This window comes from Elgaria multicarinata, chromosome 9 (assembly GCF_023053635.1).
Source record: "Elgaria multicarinata webbii isolate HBS135686 ecotype San Diego chromosome 9, rElgMul1.1.pri, whole genome shotgun sequence".
In the NCBI taxonomy this organism is placed as follows: Eukaryota; Metazoa; Chordata; class Lepidosauria; order Squamata; family Anguidae; genus Elgaria; species Elgaria multicarinata.
Genome location: NC_086179.1, coordinates 2,289,157 through 2,311,278, shown reverse-complemented (window position 1 = coordinate 2,311,278; position 22,122 = coordinate 2,289,157). Strand labels below are relative to the sequence as shown.

The following is a 22,122-nucleotide window of genomic DNA, read 5'->3' as shown; positions in this document are numbered from 1 at the left end:
GTACCCTGGAGAACTATGGCAATAATAATGAAAACACGATGTAAAATGGACTGGGGTTGAAAGACCGAGGGGAAAAGAGACAGTGTTGGGAACATCAAGATGTGAGAGTACAGAAGAACATCTTACACGGTGCAGAAGTTAAGGCACTGTGGTGTAGTGGCTAGAGTGTCAGACTGGGAGTCGGGAGATCCGGGTTCGAGTCCCCACTCGGCCATGGAAACCCACTGGGCGACTTTGGGCCAGTCACAGACCCTCAGCCCAGCCTACCTCACAGGGTTGTTGTTGTGAGGATAAAATTGGAGAGGAGGAGGATTATGTACACCGCCTTGGGTTCCTTGGAGGAAAAAAGGTGGGATACAAATGTAATAAATAAAATAAATAAAATACATCTCCATACTTTCTGGTGCATGAGTGAATTTGTGAGAGGCTGAACTCTTCCGGAGGATTTTAAAACAAAACAAAACTGCAGTCTTTGTGTTATGCACCGGGGTGCTGCTAATGTCTGTCCTGAACAGTCTTTTTAGTTTTCCTTCTGGAACTTGACCTGGAGCCTGTTTCTTCAGAGCTGCAATGGCAGGGAAAGAACGGAGACATTCTGCAGAAGCACCACCCCCACCCACCCCCAACCCTACTGCCATTGCAGCTCTGGTGGTATTTGGAAAACGGATCCCATCACACAGTTGGAAGGCGATCCTATTCTGCACCGACCTTGAAATTCCTGTATTCTTCCTTCGACTTCCCATGTTCCACACCTGGCTGGTAAATCTCAGACGGATCCTCTCCCTGAAGAAAGAGAGTCTTTGAGAGTTGGAGTAAAGGGCAACAGGTCCAGCACTTCCTTTGCGAGGGAAAATAGCTTCGGCTATTGGGCGGTATAGAAATGCAATCAATCAATCAATCAAAAATACAGGTGATGTGTTGATTCTTGGTACTGGACCATTTGTGGAGGGAGGGGAATGTTTGGGGTGGGTAGCAGATGCCAAACTTTTCTGCAGGTGAGACAATGAGAAGGTCTGATGTGAAAGGAGGTGTTGTCATTGGATGGAGAGAAAGGGTGAGCCTTAACTGTTAAGGATGGAGAGTGCCAAGTTTGGGACGAAAGTGCCAGGGCCAGCCCAACTCTCTAAGCAGCCCAAGCAATCAACCCCGGAGCAAGCAAGCAATGTGTGATTTGACAGGTGCATGCCCACGACCCAGGGCCAGCTCTACCATAAGGCAGAGTGAGGCAGTGGTCTCAGGCTTCAGATGCTGGGGGACGGCAGCAAAATGTTGGAGGAGAGTGCTGTGGGCCACTGGGCCTGCCTTGAACCCCCTAAGCTAGCCTGCTTCTTTCAGGTATGCTGGAGCAGGCATCCCATTGCTGGTGTTGAAGAAAGATTCAACTGCTAGTCCAACCAGCTTTGGAACATGGAATCGGAGGGGGCTCCATCTTGTCCTTCATTTTAGGCAGCAAAATATCTTGGGCCTGCTGTGCCAGGATCCCTTAAGCCAGCCTTCCTCAACCTGGGGCACTCCAGATGTGTTGGACTGCATCTCCCAGAATGCCCCAGCCAGACGGCTGGGGCATTCTGGGAGTTGTAGTCCAACACATCTGGAGCGCCCCAGGTTGAGGAAGGCTGCCTTAAGCCAAGGATCACGTCGTGTTTGTGGGTACAATAGGATGCCTTTGGCCAATCTTGGGCAGTGAAAGGAACAAAAAGGAGGGCGCGTTATCATGGCAGTAGGAACGTTTCCTAATGGAAACTTTCCTTCGCAACAACAAGAAAAAAAGATAAGGCTCTGTTAAAAATGCAATCCGGGGCAAAAGCAAAACCCAGCCTCTGCTTATTACCTTCGTAGCAACCTTTCCCCTAAATCAGGGCAGGGTGGGGAATCATCCCGGGTATTCCATCCTTTGCTGGCCTGGAAACTTATTCCTGGACTCAAGCTTCCATTTTTGTAAAAAGAAGTCACTTTGGATTTGTAGCTCCCGAACTGTGGAACGTGCTCAGATTCCTAGGGTGTCCTTAGGGGTCTGCATGAGTGGGTGAGTGGGATCTTTTAGCCTTCACACCCAGTTCCTGCCTCCGCCTCCTCCTCCCCCCCCCCCCCCGTGTCCGTCTTGCATCCTGGGGTTCTGCTCCTCCACCTCCTTCCCCGTTTGCCTTCTGCTTTCTCCCTCTAGAGAGGTTTGGCTGGGCCAAGCCACTCACCGTCTTCACCACCTTCATCTCTGCAGCCGCAGGGAGGCACAGGAGCCCGAACGGATCTCTGGGACGAAGGGCCCACCCGCCCTGCCCTTTATAGCCCCTGGTCTTATGCAAGGCGACCCAGAGCAGCCCTGAGCTAACCGGAGCTGCAACTGGGGGCAATAAGTCACCTGTTAACTTACCAGGGGCCAAACTCCTCGTGCAAGCGCTGAATGTCTGCGGCTCGCAGCATCCTGGAAGGCAGAGACAACGCCTCCAGCGTTCTTGGAGGAGGGACAGGCAAAAAATCCTCCCCCCACCTCACAACTTTGTGCCCAAACATGCACCCGTTGGCCCCTAATCAACCCAGAGGTTGATCGTCGGTCAGCTGCATCGGAGAGCGCAACACATGGCTATTTATTTATTTATTCATTTATTACATTTCTATACCGCCCAATAGCCGAAGCTCTCTGGGCGGTTCACAAAAATTAAAACCACAGTAAAACACCCAACAGGTTAAAACACAATTACGAAATACAGTATAAAAAGCACAACCAGGATAAAACCACACAGCAAAGTTGATATAAGATTAAAATACAGAGTTAAAACAGTAAAATTTAAATTTAAGTTAAAATTAAGTGTTAAAATACTGAGTGAATAAAAAGGTCTTCAGCTGGCGACGAAAGGAGTACAGTGTAGGCGCCAGGCGGACCTCTCTGGGGAGCTCGTTCCACAGCCGGGGTGCCACAGCGGAGAAAGCCCTCCTCCTAGTAGCCACCTGCCTCACTTCTTTTGGCAGGGGCTTACGGAGAAGGGCCCCTGTAGATGATCGTAAGGTCCAGGCAGGTACGTATGGGAGGAGGCGTTCCTTCAAATAACCTGGCCCCAAACCGTTTAGGGCTTTAAATGTCAATACCAGCACTTTGAATCGGGCCCAGACCTGGACTGGCAGCCAATGAAGTTGTGAAAGGACTGGCGTAATGTGATCTCGCCGGCCAGTCCCTGTTAGTAAACGGGCTACCCTATTTTGTACCAGCTGAAGCTTCCGGACCACTTTTAAAGGCAGCCCCACGTATAACGCATTGCAGTAATCCAAGCGAGAGGTTATCAGAGCATGGATAACTGTAGCTAGGCTATCTCTGTCCAGATAAGGGCGCAGCTGGTATATCAGCCTGAGCTGATAAAAGGTGCTCTTTGCCACTGAGTTAAGGGAGCAGGAGCGTGGCCAGGCACCCTGGCAGCAGAGCCTGGGCCTGGGACAGATGTTGTGGCCCTCCGCGTTCTGGGCCAAAATGGACTTCCAGGGAAAGGGGCAGAAAACAAGCCAGAAACACACAACCCTGGGAGGGAAGGAGTGCAGGCCCCAAGAGGGCAGTGTCAGTCCAAGCCTGAGGTCCACCTGAAAGACATGATGGGCCTCTGAGCATGGGCAGAGTGAAGTCTCCCCACTCCATCACATTGGAAATTAAGGGGCAGGGGTTCCAGGTCAGAAAGCAGGGGCTTCCCAAGAAACTCTTGTCCGAGAAAGAATCTAAGAGTTCGTCCCCAGGCAGTAGCAAGGGTTAGAGTGGCTTTCACAGGGCACATTTTCCCTGGAGGAGGAAAAAAAATGTGGGAGCCCTTGTGTCTGCGTAACGCTCCTTCATACTCATTGCTATCTCCATTTTTCCAAGTGTGGCTCCTTATTTAACCAAAATCGCATCATCCACGCACAAGAAGTTGGTATCAGAAGAGTTGGGGAAACCAAGCAGTCCAAAAAACAAAGGACAGTGTTCCCCAACCTGGTGCCGTCCAGATTTGTTGGACTGCAACTCCCATCATTCCCAGCCATCTGGGGAAGGCTGCCATAGGGGGAGCGAGCGAACACACACACACACACACACACACACACACACACAGAGAGAGAGAGAGAGCTCAGTGAGGACTGTTGGTGAAAAAAAGAAAAACTAAAGTAAGAGGAATCATAGAATCATAGAATAGCAGAGTTGGAAGGGGCCTACGAGGCCATCGAGTCCAACCCCCTGCTCAAGGCAGGAATCCACCCTAAAGCATCCCTGACAGAGGGTTGTCCAGCTGCCTCTTGAAGGCCTCTAGGGTGGGAGAGCCCACCACCTCCCTAGGTCACTGGTTCCATTGTCGTACTGCTCTAACAGCCAGGAAGTTTTTCCTGATGTCCAGCTGGAATCTGGCTTCCTTTAACTTGATCCTTTTACTGAGTGGAATGGAGTATCCTGGCAGATGGTATGGTGGGCACCCTGAAAAGGAGCGCTGCAACATTTTGTTGCAGCTTCTTCCTGTCTGTTTTATAGCCAAATGTACATCCTGAGTGTGTATTGTGGCAGTGTGGAGGCATCCCAGGGGAAGCGCAGGAAGGGTAGAGTGGAAGGCAAGACAGAATCCAGGAAAGGGAGCAAACACTGCAAGACGCTAGTCCACATTGCTAGGAGAGCCAATGGAAGAAGCTCTCATAGCTACACATCTTGCTTTGGTAGGTCTCCAGAGAGTGTCCTGCTATGAGGTTGCTCTCCGGCCTCTGCATGGTGGGAGATGATAGCTTTCCTTGCTTTCCTTGCGCCCACTGAGACGCCGTTTGCCGAGGTGCCTGGGAGAACGGCCGTGCACCTCCTTGCCTTCCGGTGCACCAGCCGTACATCTTTGACAGACGGAAAATCACCGGGGAGTTTTGATCACTCCAGTGTTCCCCTGCCAAGTGGCAGGTGGCCCCGTGGGAACAAAGGGAGTTGTCTGTACCCAGCCTCTTGGGCAATGACTTGGCACTAGTCAGAGGTTTCATAGAGCAAAATCTGGAACCCCAGACGTCCGTCGTGGCGGCTCCCCAAAAGCTTCACAAACTGATCTTGCTGCGACTGGTGCTGTAGCGCCTTTGCGGACATCCACCATTCATTGCCCGGGACCACATTTATGCCACTTCTTCCTCCAAAAACTTCAGAGTGGCTGGACCCGAAATGGTGCCCCATGTGCAGGCAGCTGCAAGGGCCAAATTCTCTTTGTGTATCTTTGGGTTCAGTGGGCACAAAACAGCTGCCATGGAAGGCGTGGCTGGTTCCAAAACACCACATCCCAGGAGGCAAACTGGTGAAACCAAAAGAAAAGTAACTTGCCCATGAAACTAAATTCAAGGCAGAGGTAGAGAAACACAAGAGTTCTGTTTTGAACCCACAGTTTTCTGCTTCAGCACCCATTTCATGGAAAGGAAACGGTTGAGGCTCCAAGACACACAACTTCACCAAGAAACTGAGTAGGCCCTTTCTACACCAGCCATTTTTCGAGGGATCATCCCTGTGCATCCAGATGACACACAGGGGATCCCGGGAGCAGGAAGGGATGATTCCTCCATTTCCCCGGGATAACTGAGACCTCAGTTATCCTGGTTTTACCTGCGGTCCCAGGACGATTCCATGGACCATGGGCAGTGTGGGTGCCTGTCCCAGCTTCTTCCCTCTTACCTGTGAGTAGCAGGGGTCATCAGAGCGAAGGAGCTGGGATGGGGAGAGTCCAGGGTCCTTGGGGTGGGGTGGGGTGGGGTGGGGAGCAGGGTCGGAGCTTTTTTAAAAGAAACTTAATTTTCGCTGGAGCACAAGTGCACTCCAGCGCTTTCTCTTTAAAAAAAAAAATGGCGGGCGCAACGCCCGTGACATCACATGGCCCATGTGAATTGAGGGCGACGATCCTGGAAGCAGGTAAGTCCGAGATCACCCTCTCTCCACCCCCCTCTACACCCGTAGGTGTAGAAAGGGCTGTACGGTCTGAGTCTCAAATGCCAAATCTCATATAATTCACCATAAAATTATAGAGGCAAACCAGTGATGCTGAGAGCAACTCACACAAACACAGACAAAGCCCCCAACCGCACACCTCACACACAAACACAACATGCCAAATCAAACAAACCAGCTCACTCACACACACACACACACACACACACACACACACACACACACACAGAGTGCGTACAGGCAAAACACCCACCCCCTCACTCCCTAGCCATAGTCCTCCAGATGTTGCTGGACTGCAACTCCCATCATTGGCCATGTTGGCTAGAGCCGATAGGAGTTGCAGGCCGACAACATCTGGAATTCTCACCAAGAGAGATGCCCACGGGCCCCACATTGGAAACCCCAGATCGAGAACTCCTCTATATCTTCTCTAAACAACAAAACGCCTCTTAAAGCTCTTCACGTCGATTTAATCCTGGCCCCGGTTTGACTCACTGCTGGCCAGGTTCTAGGCAGTGGCATCACGTGCCAAGAATACCGACCCTTGTGTTCCAGGCTTCCGTGGCACGGCCCCTCCAGGCACGTGATGCGCCGCGAGAGCCCGGCACCTTCATCGACACGTGCCTGGAGTTTTCGTCCTGAGCGGGCAAAGGCAAGGCAAGGCCCAAGGAAGCAAAGGTCTGCAAGCTGCTTGTGCAGGCAGGGAAGCCGTTTAGGGAAGCCGTGGTGGTGATATGGAGGAGGAGGGTGGATCATTGATAGAGGCTGGACTCAAACCAGCAGAAAGCCAATCAGACCTGGGTTGGCAGCCTTGATTAGGGCGTTGGTAGGACAAAAATGGCACGTGGAGGAATTATCTGCTGCAGGAAGGCTGGGCGGAGAGTCCAGCACAGGCTGATAAGCCCTTCAACAGGCAGAGAAAGGGTCTCCCAAGAGGACTTGTGAATGCGTTGACCTACCCGGACCGCGTCCCTCTTCCGGCTCTCCAAGAAGCCAGCCTCTACACAAAACCGGGCAGTCAAAGCCACATCTGCAGCTAGGCGCAAGGCATGTGGGGGCGGCAGTGGGGCTGCGGGAAGGCGTACGGCTGGCTCTCAGGCTACCAAGTAAGAGTTTTCCATGTAATTACTTCAAGGGTGCAGAATTCCAGATGTTGTTCATAGAATCATAGAATAGTAGAGTTGGAAGGGGCCTCCAAGGCCATCGAGTCCAACCCCCTGCTCAATGCAGGAATCCACCCTAAAGCATCCCTGACAGATGCTTGTCCAGTTGCCTCTTGAATGCCTCCAGTGTGGGAGAGCCCACAACCTCACCAGGCAATTGATTCCACCGTCGCACTGCTCTAACAGTCAGGAAGTTTTTCCTGATGTCCAGCTGGAATCTGGCTTCCTTTAACTTGAGCCCGTTATAACGTGTCCTGCACTCTGGGAGGATCGAGAAGAGATCCTGGCCCTCCTCTGTGTGACAACCTTTTAAGTATTTGAAGAGGGCTATCATGTTGGACTGCAACTCCCATCAGCTCTAGCCGACATAGCCTTCGGCTTCTTGGAAGGAGGGTTCTTCCCAAATCTTTGTTGCCGTGGCCTGCCCTTATTTCTGCCAAGGGCACCTCTGGTTCAATCCTGCCCAATGGCCCAAGAACCCTCAAGACTATTAGTAGTCAACTCGAGGCCTACAAGCCAGTCTTTGGATGGTCAGTTCCAATACACACAACTGTTTCCATACACACTGCTACTCAATGAATGAACTAGAAGAAACTTCCTTCATTCACTTTACTACTGCCTTCCCCAACCGGACGCCCTCCAAATGTGTCGACCTACAACTCCCAGAAGCCCCCAGCTGGGGGCTTCTGGGAGTTGTAGGTCGAAACATTTGGAGGGCGTCCGGTTGGGGAAGGCTTCCTTCCAGCATGCTCTCTACTCTCTCACTAGTTGGCCTGTCTCCCATCATGTCGCTGTCCACCCTACTTCTCATGCGAAGCATAAGGAGCTCCCCACGCAGATATCTCAAGGACAGGCCAACGCCATCCGTTATCCACAGAGAAGCACGTCCAAGGACAGCTTTCAGTTGAATGCCGCTGAATTAAGACAGCGCTGTTCAGGCAAGCCGTTCGCCCGTGTGTGCAGGGGCCCGGGAACAGGAGAGCCACCACGGTCTTGCATTTGTCTTTTTAATTGCAAACTGCACCACGAGTGCTGAGTACTTTGAATTCCCACGTCTTATTTACAATCCCCCCTCCCCTCCGTAGAAAAACAAAAAGAACCCCCAAACCACTCAAGTTCCTGGGAAAGGCAGAAGCGCCTTGAGCCTCCATCGCCGGACACAGAACCCAGTCAGCGGTCGGACCTCTCAGCGCAGCAGAGAAGAGAAAGGGAGTCGTGTGGGATGGAGCATCTCTCCTGAGGGACGCCCAGCCTTCCTTTTTTGTAGGGTGAATTCCTTGTCTCTCTCGTGGATTCAGCAGCGGAGCCTGAGCAGGGCTGGCCCCCGACGTTTGGATACCTGGGATGGAAAATCGCCCCTCCCACTAATCCACACGGCGCTCAATCCACCTAGACGTTCCCCAACACAATTTAATCATTTATTACGTTTCCAGCCTGTCCAGGAGCCGAAGCGATATCATTGAAATGAATGGGAGCAGTGCGATTATTTCCGTATTTCTTCAATTCTAAGACACACTTTCCCCCCCATATAAACATCTCTAGAAACAGGGTGCGTCTTAGAATCGCAGGTGCATTTATTATTTCTTAGAATCAAAGGTGTTTTTTCTGTTGGTGGTACTGAAATTAGTGTGCGTCTTACAATCGATGGTGTCTTAGAATCGAAGAAATACATTATTATTATTATTATTATTATTATTATTATTATTTACATTTGTATACCACCCCATAGCCAAGGCTCTCTGGACAGTTTACATAGGATAAAAACACTTAAGAACAATATACAAAAATTTTAAGTCACAAAAACATACAAGTTAAAACCACAAAAGCATACAAAAACACACCCGGGCTAATTATATATTGCTAAATGCCTGGGAGAAAAGTCTTGACCTGGCACCAAAAAGATAACAATGTCGGCACCAGGCAGGCCCCGTCAGGGAGATCGTTCCATAATTGGGGGCCACCACAGAAAAGGCCCTCTCTCTTGTTGCTAGATCGCTATGTGTACTCTTGCTCAGGAGAGGGTCCTGACGGGTCGGGCCCTGAGGTTCATATCTGCCTGTCTTCTGTTCAGCGTCTTTAACGGCACCCCAAATTCATCCACCTCACCTTGCCTCAGAGTCTCTCATTGTCCTAGGACAGGGCCCACAAGCAACCCCAAAATGCCCTTTAACAACTAGCATTCAAGCCAGGTAAGCAGGCACGCAGGCGGGTGTCTGTTTCACGCGTGTGGCACTGTGCAGAGGGGTCTCTATGCACTGTGTAGACAGAGTCACACCTTATCCTGCTCCAGCAATTATGCAGAGTCTTCAGCTGATCTGGGGACAGAGGAAACATTGGCGCAAATCCCCCGGAGCTGCCTACTTCTTCCTGAAGAAATCTAAAGCTACCCTTCCGTTCCTAGGAGATCCTACTGCATCCCGAGAGGGCAGAGTCCATAGAACTGGGGGGTCCCAGCAGCCCGCTTTCGCCCAACCCACAGCTATGAAGTGGGTCAGCTTAACCTCCGGCGGGCCAGGCCAGGCCAGGTCGCTGGGTGCGGCATTCAGCCTCGGAGCACAGGGGCGCTGCGGAAATCAGGCTGTGGACCACGCAGGCATTACGGACGGGATTTCCCCACAAATGTTCCATGTCTCCGTGACCCGCAGGGCCACTCGGCCACCCTCCCGGATCCCTCCGCGTGGCGTTCCCGGCTGCTTCCACCCCCAGAGTCTAGACGCTGTTGCGCCGGCGGTCTTTGATCATGGCCACGATGTGCTCCAGGTCCAGGCTCTTCATCATCACCTCCATGAACTCGTCGTCTTTCCTCGCACCTTCCACAAACTCCTCCAGCGAAAGCTCACCTGTGGCAGGTAGGAAGGAACAGAGAAACAGGGACACGCTGAGAGGGGGAGAACGGGCTGAACGGAGCGAAGGCCAAGTCAGCTCTGCTCAGATTCCAAGATCGGGGTGGGGGGGGACAGAGGGTGGTCCCAGCAACACTCCCTGCTGGGGCTAGGCCCCTCTGACCTTCACGGCATAGGTGGGGGTGAGGGACCCGCTGCAGGAATACTCCCCCCCCCCTCACCAGCATGACAAGTTCCAGCTGGACATCAGGAAAAACTTCCTGACTGTTAGAGCAGTACGACAATGGAATCAGTTCCCTAGGGAGGTGGTGGGCTCTCCCACACCAGAGGCCTTCAAGAGGCAGCTGGACAACCCTCTGTCAGGGATGCTTTCCTGCACGGAGAAGGGGGTTGGACTCGATGGCCTTGTAGGCCCCTTTCAACTCTACAATTCTATGATTCTATAAGTCCTCTTCCGGCCTGCATTTCTGCCCAGACCAGCCAGGGACTGAATGCTCCTTAACTTTTGTACTCATCTGAACTTTAGCCAGAACTGAAGCGAGTAAAGGGGAAACGTGGGTTACTGGTTAAAATACCATTCGGCGTTTTATTCTTTGTTTCTTACCCTCCCAGCAAAACAAAGGAGCTAATGGCTACCTGTAAGCGCCTAGATTAGAACAAAGTCCCAGTGCCTGTTTGGATTTTCTTAATTAATAAAGAAAAGACACCTTTGCAGGAGGCATTTGGAAAAGAGAAGCGCTGTGTGTGTGTGTGTGTGTGTGTGTGTGTGTTGATCCCTTTACCGGCCTCAGTGTTAAACTTCCTTCCTCTGACCAATTTATCTCTCCAGTGGGGTCCACGTGTATTCCAGTCTCAGTCACATGCATTGGCATGTAACGTACAGTTAGCCCTCTGTAATCCACTAGATGTGGGTGCCCACCGTACAGACCAAAATGGCAGGCTCCATGGCCCTCTGCCCATGAATGCGACCACTCCCAAAGGTCCGTCACCCAACGCCCTGTTTCCAGTAGCAGCCAACCAGCCAAGGGGTCCTCTGGGAAGGTCACAAGCTGGCCACAAAAGTGGTCTTTCCCTGCTGTTTGTCTGCAGCACCAGGAACAGCATCCAAGGTAGGCCTGGTGGAGAACCTGTTGAGTGCCACCAACACCTGAGCAGGCAGCCACTGGCAAACACCCCCCTGGATCACTCCTCCCTCCCACCATTGCAACCTGCTTGTTCACCTGCCTCCCTCTCTGGCCCAGACTACGGAGGCAGTGAGAAGGAGGAGCAGCAGATGCCCCTGACCACTTTGCCCCTGACCACTGAGTCCCTGGCTCTCTGCTGCCAAGCAAGCATGTGGGGAGCAAACCGCCCAGAGAGCTTTGTAAACAGCCCAGGGAGCTTTGGCTATTGGGCTGTATAAAAATGCAATAAATAAATACACAAAATAAAGGATGAGAGAAAGTGGAAGAGCAGCTGAAGACCATGGCGGGGAGAAGTGGACTCACGGAGGGAGGGTTGGCATTGAAGGTGTGTTGCCCAAGGGTCCTCTGAAACCCGGCCATGAGCACGGAGGGTCCCTTCTTAGCCACCGACGCTACCTTGCCTGCAATAGCTCGGGCTGCAATAAGTCTTTGGCTGCCACAAGGCCCTTTTGTCCTTTTCAGGATCCGGAGGGTGAGGAGGCAGGAGCAGAAGCCAGGCGCAATAAGAGCTTCATCACACCAGCGTTATACTGTGCAATCACTGCGAATTGCGTGCAAAGGACTCCGAAGTTTCCCAGTTTATAACCTGCTTTGACTGTGAAGGACTCCCAGGCATCCTGCTTTAAGTGTGCTATAAAGCCAAAAGACCCGCCCTATTTTGCTACTAGTTTTGGAGCGAACCATTTGTTGTTTTCCGAGCAGCCACTGGGGGCACAGGAGGATGATTTGATATGTTTAAAGAAAAATTAAACAAATGCTTACATCTGCATAAGTTTTAAAGATAAAGACATCAAAACTGGCACAGTAATAGATATTAATGAGAGCTTTAAGCATACCAAATTTGAACTGGATTGGGGCATCCGTTGATTTACGATTTTTTTACATTTTGCCCCTTAAACCCTTTTCCTGGTATGCAAAGGATCTTAGGAGTGTTGCTGCCTGGGGTGTGATTTAGCTAGCGACAACGACGACAGCTTAGCGCTGTAGGGGATAATTCGAGGAAAACAGGTACGTGGGATGAACTATAAGTGTCTTCGAAATCAAGCCCCTTCGATACCTTCATACAATGAGGCTTAGATTTGATTTTTTGCTAAATTGTTAAAAACAAAAGAGGTTCTGAGAAACTGATCTGGGTAGAGAGTATTTTTTGCTTTTAAATTTATCTCTAAATCTATTTTCTGCCCAACATTCACAGCGTCTCCATATGGGCTAAATAGTGCAATGTGGATGGGAAAGGTTTAAGCTCCAGACCCACATCTTCTCTTCTTCCCTTGAATTTGGGACCTACAAAGTGCTGGGCAATGGGTGGGGTTCCATGGAATAAATGTGTGTGTGTGGGGGGGAGGAGCCGGGGGGTGTCCAGGGGGGAGGAGCCAGGGGGTGTCCAGGGGGGAGGAGCCGGGGGTGTCCAGGGGGAGGAGCCGGGGGGTCCAGGGGGGAGGAGCCGGGGGGTCCAGGGGGGAGGAGCCAGGGGGTGTCTCACCATCGCCGTTGACATCAATCCTGTTGAAGACACGGTTGGTGAATTCCTCCGCGCTTGTCTCGTGGTCGCAGCCGTTGATGGCACGGATCGCCTGGAAGAGAATTGTTTCAGCCCTTGTTGATTTAGGTTAATCATAACCCACATTTTACCCGAGGGCTTGAGATGGGCATCGCCCTTACGAAAAGTCGGTCGTAAACATCAATGATGAAATGGCACTTTTACAAGCGGTAAGGTATTAACAGGTCAGGGAGCGTCAGGGAAGAAAACACAGCCAGGAGGGCTTTTAAAGGCAGCTGCTGTGGAGGAAGAAATGCCAGCGGTGCAGTTTCTATTCCGCCAGGCGAGAGTTGTGGGATCAAAAGGCCTCGTTTGTTTTCCTACTGAGCAGGATACGACTTGGAAAGAAACGACCGTGTGATGTTTTAATATGCTGATGACACCCAGCTCTATTTCTCTGTGACATCTGAATTGGGAGAGGCCACGCACGTTCTGAACCGGTGCCTGGATACAGTTATGGGGCAATAAACTGAAGCTGAATCCCGATAAGACAGAGGCCTTGTGGGTTGGTGGTTCCCAGGTCCAGGAATTGGGGTGTCTGCCTGTTCTGGATGGGGCTGCACTCCCTCTAAAGGAGCAGGTCCATAGTTTGGGGGTATTCCTGGATCTATCTTTGTCACTGGAGACCCAGGTGGTCTCGGTGCCCGGAGTGCCCATTATCAACTTTGGTTAGTATGCCAACTATGCCCATTTGTGGATAGAGACAGCCTAGCCATGGTCATTCAGGCACTGGTAAACTCACGATTAGACTACTGTAACGCGCGTTATGTGGGGCTACCCTTGTGCGTGGTTCGGAAGCTGCAGCTTGTGCAGAACGCAGCAGCGAGGGTGCTCACGGGGACGCCTAGCTCTGCCCACATAAAACCAGTGTTAAAAGAACTGCACTGGCTGGCTGTTAGCTACCAGCCACGTACAAGGTCATGCTATAATCCTATAAAGCCCTAAACAACTTGGGACCAGGATAACTAGCAGACCACCTCCCCTTATAGACACCCAGGGGGCATTTACAGTCTTTAGAAGAGGCCCTGCTCGTCATTCCGAAATGAACAGAATGTCACCACAAAGAGCCTCGGCAGCGGGGCCTTCTCTGTGGCAGCACCCACCCTCCTGAAGTTTGGGAAGCAGAAAATGTAACATCTTTTAAACACCTCCTAAAAATATCTCTTTAGACCAGCCTTCCCTGGACTGCAGCTTATTCTGGTTTTATGAGATTTTAAAGTTTTAAATTGGATTTCATGGTTTTAGTTGTAAACTGCCCAGAGAGCCTTGGCTGTTGGACAGTATAAACATGATGATGATGATGATGACGATGGTGATACATCTTCATCACCATCTAGGGCAGTGGTTCCCAAACTTTCTCAGGTCACCGCCCCCTTGGTTCCACAAACTCATGCCCAGTGCCCCCTGCCCTACACTATAAAAATCATTATTCAGAATAGCGTTTTTCAACGACCCACTAAGAAAGATAATAACAATAAAATTCAAAACAGTAACAATTAATTGAATATTTATTCAAAATCCAATTACATTTTTTTAGTTTATTCAATTAAACATAATTGATGAACTTGATCCAGTGACATCATCTTTTCAAAGTCTGACAGTCATTTAGCATGTATATTAGATATCACATTTAGTAACTAGGGTAGATTTGATTGATTGCATTTATATACCGCCCCATAGCCTAAGCTCTCTGGGCGGTAGAGTACCTCACTATTCTATAAATTCTTAATGTGATGGATGGGCTTGATGAAGTGATACCAGTTTCCCAATGTCTGGTTTAAAGTCACTTAACTTGAGTCTTAAATCACCATGTTTAGTAATCTGTTTTGCAGCCGGCGTGGCAGGGCACACCAAGCAGGGTTTGGCTCTTCATTAGCGTTTTGGCGCTTTTGAAACATTTCAATTCACCGTTAAAAAGACTCTTCTTAAACGGTATTAATACAAGTGTGGATTCTTCCCCTGTATATATGGCTTGGGACCAAACTATCTTCTCCCACAAAAATGTCCCTGGGTTTTAAGACCTTCTGGAGAGGCGCTTCTCAGAAAAGACCACCTTGAGCGCCCCCCTGCCGCCGCTTTGCCTCTTAGCACCCCCTGCCGCCCCCTTGCCTGCCAATTTGTAGCTGTTCGCGCATAGCAGCTGCAGGGTTTTGCCCTGCCACCCCTTTTCTGACAGGCACCCTGAACACGCAGGATGAGGCTTTCAGGGGCCCCAGTCATGATGGCTGTTGCTGCACTGTCAGAGGCCTCCGTGGGCCAGTTGCTGGGGCGTATGGGTGGGGAAATGCTAACGGCGCTCGTGTCCCACTTGTGGGCTTCTCATTGGGACTGCTGGTCGGCCACCGTGGGAACAGAATGCCAGACCAGATGGGCCCTCAGTCTGATCCAGCACCAGGGATCTTCTTACGTTTGCAGCCACTATGTAACAGGTGCAGTGTCTCCCCAGCATGGAAATGCAATGCCAGGGAAAGTGTTACCCTGTTGAATTTTGGCTTGCTGCTGAGCATCTGTTAAGGTCCTCCTCCGGGTGCCCACTCCGAGAGAGGCTCGGAATGTGGCAACGAGGGACAGGGCCTTTTCGGTCGTGGCCCCCAGACTATGGAACAATCTCCCTGACGAGGCTCGCCTGGCGCCAACGCTGCTATCTTTCCGGCGCCAGGTTAAGACTTTCCTCTTTGCCCAGGCATATGGCGGCACATCTTAATCACCCACATGTTTATTTTTTAACAGTTTTTAATGCTTTATGTGTGTATGTTCGGTGTTTTAGAATTTTAAATTTTGTATACTCGTTTTTATCTTAATTTTAGAATTTCTGTAAACCGCCCAGAGAGCCCTGGCTATGGGGGCGGTATATAAGTGTAATAAATAAATAATAAATAAATAAGGCAAAGGAGCCTTGGGCAGAATGCAGGAAGCTGGGATGCCTCCGCACAGATTGGGAAGAGCCCACAGCCTTTGCCCTGGGGAAGAGGCGGCCGGCCTGGCATCCTTCGAAGCAGAGGCAGCCGGTCGAGGGAAGAGCGACACGACACCTCCCGCTACACCGTTCCTGCTTCTGGCTGCCTGAGCCTGGGTCGGTCTTGCCTGCCTGCTGGGCTCTCTCAGCTTTGAAGTCTCCGGATCCCTCTGGGACTTAATCACATACGGAGATCCCTGCCGGACCAGACCAGACCAAGATGCATCCACCTAGTCCAGCCGGCACCTTCCTCCAGCAGATGCTTCTGGGAAGTCCCAAGGCGGCGGCAGCCCCTCCCTGAGATGTTTGGGACGGGCCAAACCTTTGCAGCCTCGGAGCAGGTGAAAGAAGACGAGTGTGCCTCTGAGGGTGTGCAGAGTGCATTCTCTTTGCCACTCTGCCCACCTGGGACTCGCAGGCAACTGATTGGCAGGCAGGCAGGCTCGAAAGCACGGCTGCCCCCTTTCCAGAAATTAGCCCCACGGCCGCCCCATAACCCCCACCCCCCAGCCGTTTTCTTTTACCTGAATGATACTGAGCAGCTCGTGACGGTCAATGCAGCCGTTCCCGTCCACATCGTAAAGCTTGAAGTACCAGCGCAACTTCTGCTCCATCTTTCCCCGCAGGACCAGGCTGAGCGCGGCCACGTACTCCATGAAGTCGATGTAGCCGTCCTGAGAGGGAGGGAGGGAGGGAGAAGAAGGAGCCCTGAAGGCAGAGCGGAAGGAGCTGCGTGGGGCTGGCCCCTGCCGCAGGAGCTCTGATGGGCCGGGGCCTGGCATAGGGTGACCCTATGAAAAGGAGGACAGGGCTCCTGTATCTTTAACAGTTGCATAGAAAAGGGAATTTCAGCAGGTGTCATTTGTATATATGGAGAACCTGGTGAAATTCCTTCTTCATCCCAACAGTTAAAGGTGCAGGAGCTATACTAGAGTGACCAGATTTAAAAGAGGGCAGGGCACCTGCAGCTTTAACTGTTGTGATGAAGAGGGAATTTCACCAGGTTCTCCATATATACAAATGATACCTGCTGAGATTTCCTTTTCAATACAACTGTGAAAGATACAGGAGCCCTGTCCTTTTCATATGGTCACCCTAGCCTGGCATACCTTGAGGAACGTCTCCTCCCAGACTCTTCTCCCCATGGCCTAGGACCGGGGGTGGGGGAGGTCCTGCTCCTTTACACGGAAGAGCATTGCGGCGCCCACGCCATGTCCCTCAAGCAGCAAAGGTCCCTCAAGCTCCAGCTGAAAACATCCCTGTTCCAGAAAGGTCCACCTGGTCCTGTTTTTTCCCACCACATGGTGGGCTCCTGCTCACATGGCCCGATTCAAAGGGCTGGTATTCACTAAATTTTACAGACGATCCTGTAAATAACCTTGCTTGGGGCCAGACTATTTACAGGATCGCCCCCTCCCATATGTACCTGCCCAAACCCCAAGATCAGCTTCAGGGGTCCTCTTCCCGTCAAAGGAAGTGAGGCAGGAGGCTATCAGGAAGAGGGCCTTTCCTGCTGTGGCACCCCGGCTGTGGAATGAGCTCCCTAAAGAGGTTCGCACCTACTTGTACTCCTTTCAAGGCCAAGTGAAAGCCTTTTTTATTTTCCCAGTCTTTTAGCATCCCAGTCTTTTAGCTCTGCTGTTTTAAATCTGGATTTTAAATCTCTGTATTGCTGCTTGGTTTTGTCCTGGTTGTACTTTTTTATTTATTTATTTATTTATTTATTTATTTATTTAAAACATTTATATCCTGCCCTATATCATTAAGATCTCAGAGTGGCGTACAGATAAAAACATACAGTATAAAACAATAAATATGCACAGTTAAAAACAAATTAAACCATGATCCAAGTTAAAACAATATATATTTTAAAAGCAGTAAAAGCAATATTGTGGTTTTAAGCTTCCATATCTTATGCTGTACCTTGCGATTTTAATTTATGTGAACCGCCCAAAGAGCTTCACCTATTGGCAGTATAGAAATTAATTAAATAAGTACTCAGGAGACCTGAGGGTTGCAAGTTGCCACGTCCCCTTGCTAAGACATAGAAAAGGCCAAGCACCCGTGGCTGGTGAGCATGGGTCTGGGTCTGGGGGGAAGCATTGCGCCTTCAAAGCCCTATGAAAGAGAGACTGAAAGAACTGGGCATGTTTAGCCTGAAGAAGAGAAGATGGAGGGGAGACATGATCAGATAGCACTCTTCAAATACTTAAAAGGTTGTCTCCCAGAGGAGGGCTAGGAGCTCTACTCGATCCTCCCAGAGTGAAGGACACGGAATAATGGGCTCAAGTTAAAGGAAGTCAGATTCCAGCTGGACATCAGGAAAAACTTCCTGACTGTTAGAGCAGTACGACAATGGAATCAGTTGCCTGGTGAGGTTGTGGCCTCTCCCACACTAGAGGCCTTCAAGAGGCAGCTGGACAAGCATCTGTCAGGTATGCTTTAGGGTGGATTCCTGCCTTGAGCAAGGGGTTGGACTCCATGACCTTGTAGGCCCCTTCCAACTCTGCTATTCTATGGTTCTATGATTCTTGGCTCCCTCATGAGACCTTTGGTTTCCACTGGGGGCTCTGGAGATCAGCATCGCCTTTTAAACCATCCTCATCAAACCGCCTGGGATCAAGTTAAATGCCTGCAGATCGCCTGGACGCTCACCACCACCACCACCGCCATCACCAAGCTATTTATTAATCTTCTTTTGTTTCTAGGTTGAAGACATCCAGTTCCCTTGGCCCTTCTTCATGGGATTGGCCTCTTGGAGCTTTACCTCGGAGGCAGGGCTGCCCCAGCTAGGACCGGTTGTTTGCCTGAGAGAGCTCCAGAAATTAAAGTGCTTTCTTGGCCTGTAACCCTTGAGCCGGCTGCTTTAAGCTGCCAGAGGAAGCTGGCTTTCCAGTGCCCCACGGATCATTCTTGGCAACATGGGTTGATTATGTAACGTTGGCTCCTTACGCCAGTGCTGGCTGCCTGGCTGCAGCCCACAACCTACAGGCTCTTTTCTCTCTTCCTTGGCTGTTTAATGGGCAGGCTGCTCTGTCAAGCACAGGGAGGTGGAGGGGACACCTTTGTCCTAGAGCGGAAAAAAGGGACGTGTTAAGACGCAAACATAGCGTTGCAGTGATGTTCTGGACATAGCCCCCTTCTCAGGGCAAAAGACTATGTTGCCATGCACCATTTAAGGATGGGTGGGTATTGGAAGAGGTCAAGCATCACTTTTAGGCATCGGATTTCAGTGCCAGGCACAACATAAATTAGACTTGCATATCAGGTAGGGTGACCATATGGAAAGGAGGACAGGGCTCCTGTATCTTTAACAGTTGCATAGAAAAGGGAATTTCAGCAGGTGTCATTTGTATATATGGAGAACCTGGTGAAATTCCTTCTTCATCACAACAGTTAAAGGTGCAGGAGCTATACTAAAGTGACCAGATTTAACAGAGGGCAGGGCACCTGCACCTTTAACTGTTGTGATGGAGGGAATTTCACCAGGTTCCCCATATATACAAATGATACCTGCTGAGATTTCCTTTTCAATACAACTGTGAAAGATACAGGAGCCCTGTCCTCCTTTTCATATGGTCACCCTATATCAGGGGCTTGCTGGTAATCATTCGAACCCTGCCAGACAGACATCAGATTTCCAAAAGTACTTAAGTTTCAAGTGTTGGCCCTTTTCTCGCTCTGCTGATGGTCCTTTGCTGCCCCTGGTTGGGTTTCTCAGGCAGTAGCATCACATAGGCCAAGAACGACCCAGCAGAGTCTGAGGACAGCTGTGCATGAGTTTGGAGGAGGACACAAATTTGGTGCAGTTGGGGTGCAGGGTTGTTGTGGGTTCAGGATACTGAGAGGGCTTTGGGGTGGGCTTCACAGAGTTTTGCTGACATTTGTTATAACTGTGGTGGGCAGAAGGTCTGTTGAGGTCACTGGTGGAGGACCTAGTGGGGTTGTTGGATTCCTGGAAAGAAAGATGGACTAAGTGGAACTTGTTCTGCTCTAGGGATGCAAGAGAAGTCCATTTGGGGGGTGTAGTTCGATGCGTTTTCTTAGTTTTGGCCTGCTGGGCTTCATTTGCAGTGCCTGACTCAATCTCCAGTGATTTGGGCTGCTCGCAGATTTTCTGGGACTTTTGTGCATTTTGGGGTGAAGGAACTGCAATTAGCCCAAATTTCTGAGCAATCTGTGAAAATTATGGTCAAATTTGCTCAAATTGCTCAGAACTTTCCTGCTCAAAATGCGCCAAACATCCCCCAGAATTCAGAGAACAGCCATTGCTTGGAGAAGTGAGTCGTCTACGTGGTGGAATTCCATCACGCCAAAAGAGAACCAGGTTTCCCAGTGATGGACATCCTTGGTCTGATCTAAAAAGACCCTGCTCACATTCTTAAGCAAGAGTGCAGACTGAGGATCGTTTCACACAGGTCAGTTAGTAGCGTTAAGAGATCCTGAGTCTCCACTCTTGCTTTGTACGTTTCCAGCAGACCAGTGGGGGCCACAGGGATGTGTTAAAAATCCCATCTTAGGCTTGCAATACACAAGTCTTCGAGTGGTCTCTCATTGATGTGATGATCATAGAATCATAGAATAGCAGAGTTGGAAGGGGCCTCCAAGGCCATCGAGTCCAACCCCCTGCTCAATGCAGGAATCCACCCTAAAGCATCCCTGACCGAGGGTTGTCCAGCTGCCTCTTGAAGGCCTCTGGTGTGGGAGAGCCCACAACCTCCCTAGGTAACTGGTTCCATTGTCGTACTGCTCTAACAATCAGGAAGTTTTTCCTGATGTCCAGCCGGAATCTGGCTTCCTTTAACTTGAGCCCGTTATTCCGTGTCCTGCGCTCTGGGAGGATCGAGAAGAGATCCTGGCCCTTCTCTCTCTGACAACCTTTTAAGTATTTGAAGAGTGCTATCATGTCTCCCCTCCATCTTCTCTTCTCCAGGCTAAACATGCTCAGTTCTTTCAGTCTCTCTTCATGGGGCTTTGTTTCCAGACCCCTGATCATCCTCGTTGCCCTCATCAGGTCACACTCATTCAGCTTCAACAGTGCTGCAGCATCACGTACCACTGGGCTCCATTTAACCATCAAGTCTAGGTGGGAAGGAAGGCATTCAGGAGAGTAACCATGAGTGACAAAGGTCCAAGTATTCATCAGGAACTGCTCCAGGCAGGCGAAGCAGCTCTAGATCAATTCGTACAACCTATTTGGTGTTGTATTGAGAATGTGGGCTGAAGGGTCATTTGGAGTATCATCCGCGGGGCAGTCTTGTCCCTTGTTTTGCAATCCAATGCAGACTTACCTTGGAGTAAGCCCCAATGAACATGATAGGGCTTACTCCCCAGTAAACATGGATAGGATTGGGCCACAAAAGGCTCTCTCTCCCATTCTTAAAAAGTCGGAAATGTGTCTTTTGGATTCATTTTTGGTGTTTTGATGAACGGCAGATCAGGCACTATTTTTCATAAGAAGCCCTGAGGCTGGATCAGACCGAGGGTCCACCTAGTCCAACATTCTGTTCACATGTTAATTTAACTTCTTCCCAAGAACAGCTCTGGGAGCACTTCTGTCAGACTGATCGTATTTCTTTTAGGATCACAAGAAAGCTGCGGACATCAAGATTCTTACCACCTCTAGTCCTCAGACTGTTGCAGGGATGGGATTTGGGGTGACAACAACCCAGGTTACACCCTTTTGTGAGATTTTAAAATGTTTAAAATAAAAAAATAACAGATCAAAATAGGTTTTGCTCATGCTCAGGAATTGACTGCTATTTGGGGGGCAATCACAACAGGTTTTTCACAGACTGAGTTGTATCCAGTGTTAGTCCTATTAAGTAAGACCCAATGAAATGAATGGGACGTAAATTAATGTTGGCTATAACCCATTGGATACAAGCCTTGGTGTGAGCTTGAATTTGCAACTTGCATGAGACAGGCATGCAGAAAGACAAACAATGGATTAGTCTACATGCGGCAGGTGAGTTTACCTACTTACATAATTGCAGATGCACAATTATTCGTAGCTATGTGTCCCATCCTTCACTTTATTCCAGGCACACCCAACCCAAATTCGCCATCATTTTAAGACCAGTTGCAAAAGTGCTCTAGAGAGTGCCTGGTGAAGTCATGGGTGATGTCATGTCCAAAGGCACCACCCAAGACATCTTTCCACCATTCAAGCAGAACCATTCCAAAAGCCTGCAGAACGGGTTTTCCTTTTGTGGCCCATGCCTAGACTCACTTTAGCCAGTTAATTGATTTCGGGCAATCTGTTCGTTTGAGGAGAACTTTGGCCTACCTTGTTCATGTCAAAAGTGTGGAACATCTGCTGGATGTACTGATTGGCTTCTGGATCCAACCCGCGGAGTCCAAAAAATTGTTTGAACTCGTGTTCTGTCAGTTGCCCGGATGGACACTCGGTCATGAATTTCTTGTACCAATGGTGGATCTCCACTGTTTGCAGGTCATCCAGGGTGCTGCTGCTGCTGTTGTTTCCCATTTTGTGTGGCGGTGGGATGCAGGGAGCCCTCAGCGTCCGCC

The 22,122-nt window shown here is 50.2% G+C and overlaps 1 protein-coding gene across 1 annotated transcript; it reads right to left on the bottom strand.

Moving 5' to 3' along the window:
- Positions 1-9,108: 9,108 nt before the first annotated feature.
- Positions 9,109-22,081, bottom strand: LOC134403513 (guanylyl cyclase-activating protein 1-like). The gene is made up of 4 exons (XM_063133758.1): positions 21,881-22,081; positions 16,116-16,265; positions 12,579-12,669; positions 9,109-9,908 (listed from the first exon to the last, which is right to left on the bottom strand). Exons 1-4 carry the CDS (start codon positions 22,079-22,081, stop codon positions 9,778-9,780), a joined length of 573 nt encoding a protein of 190 aa, XP_062989828.1. The 3' UTR covers positions 9,109-9,777.
- Positions 22,082-22,122: the final 41 nt, after the last annotated feature.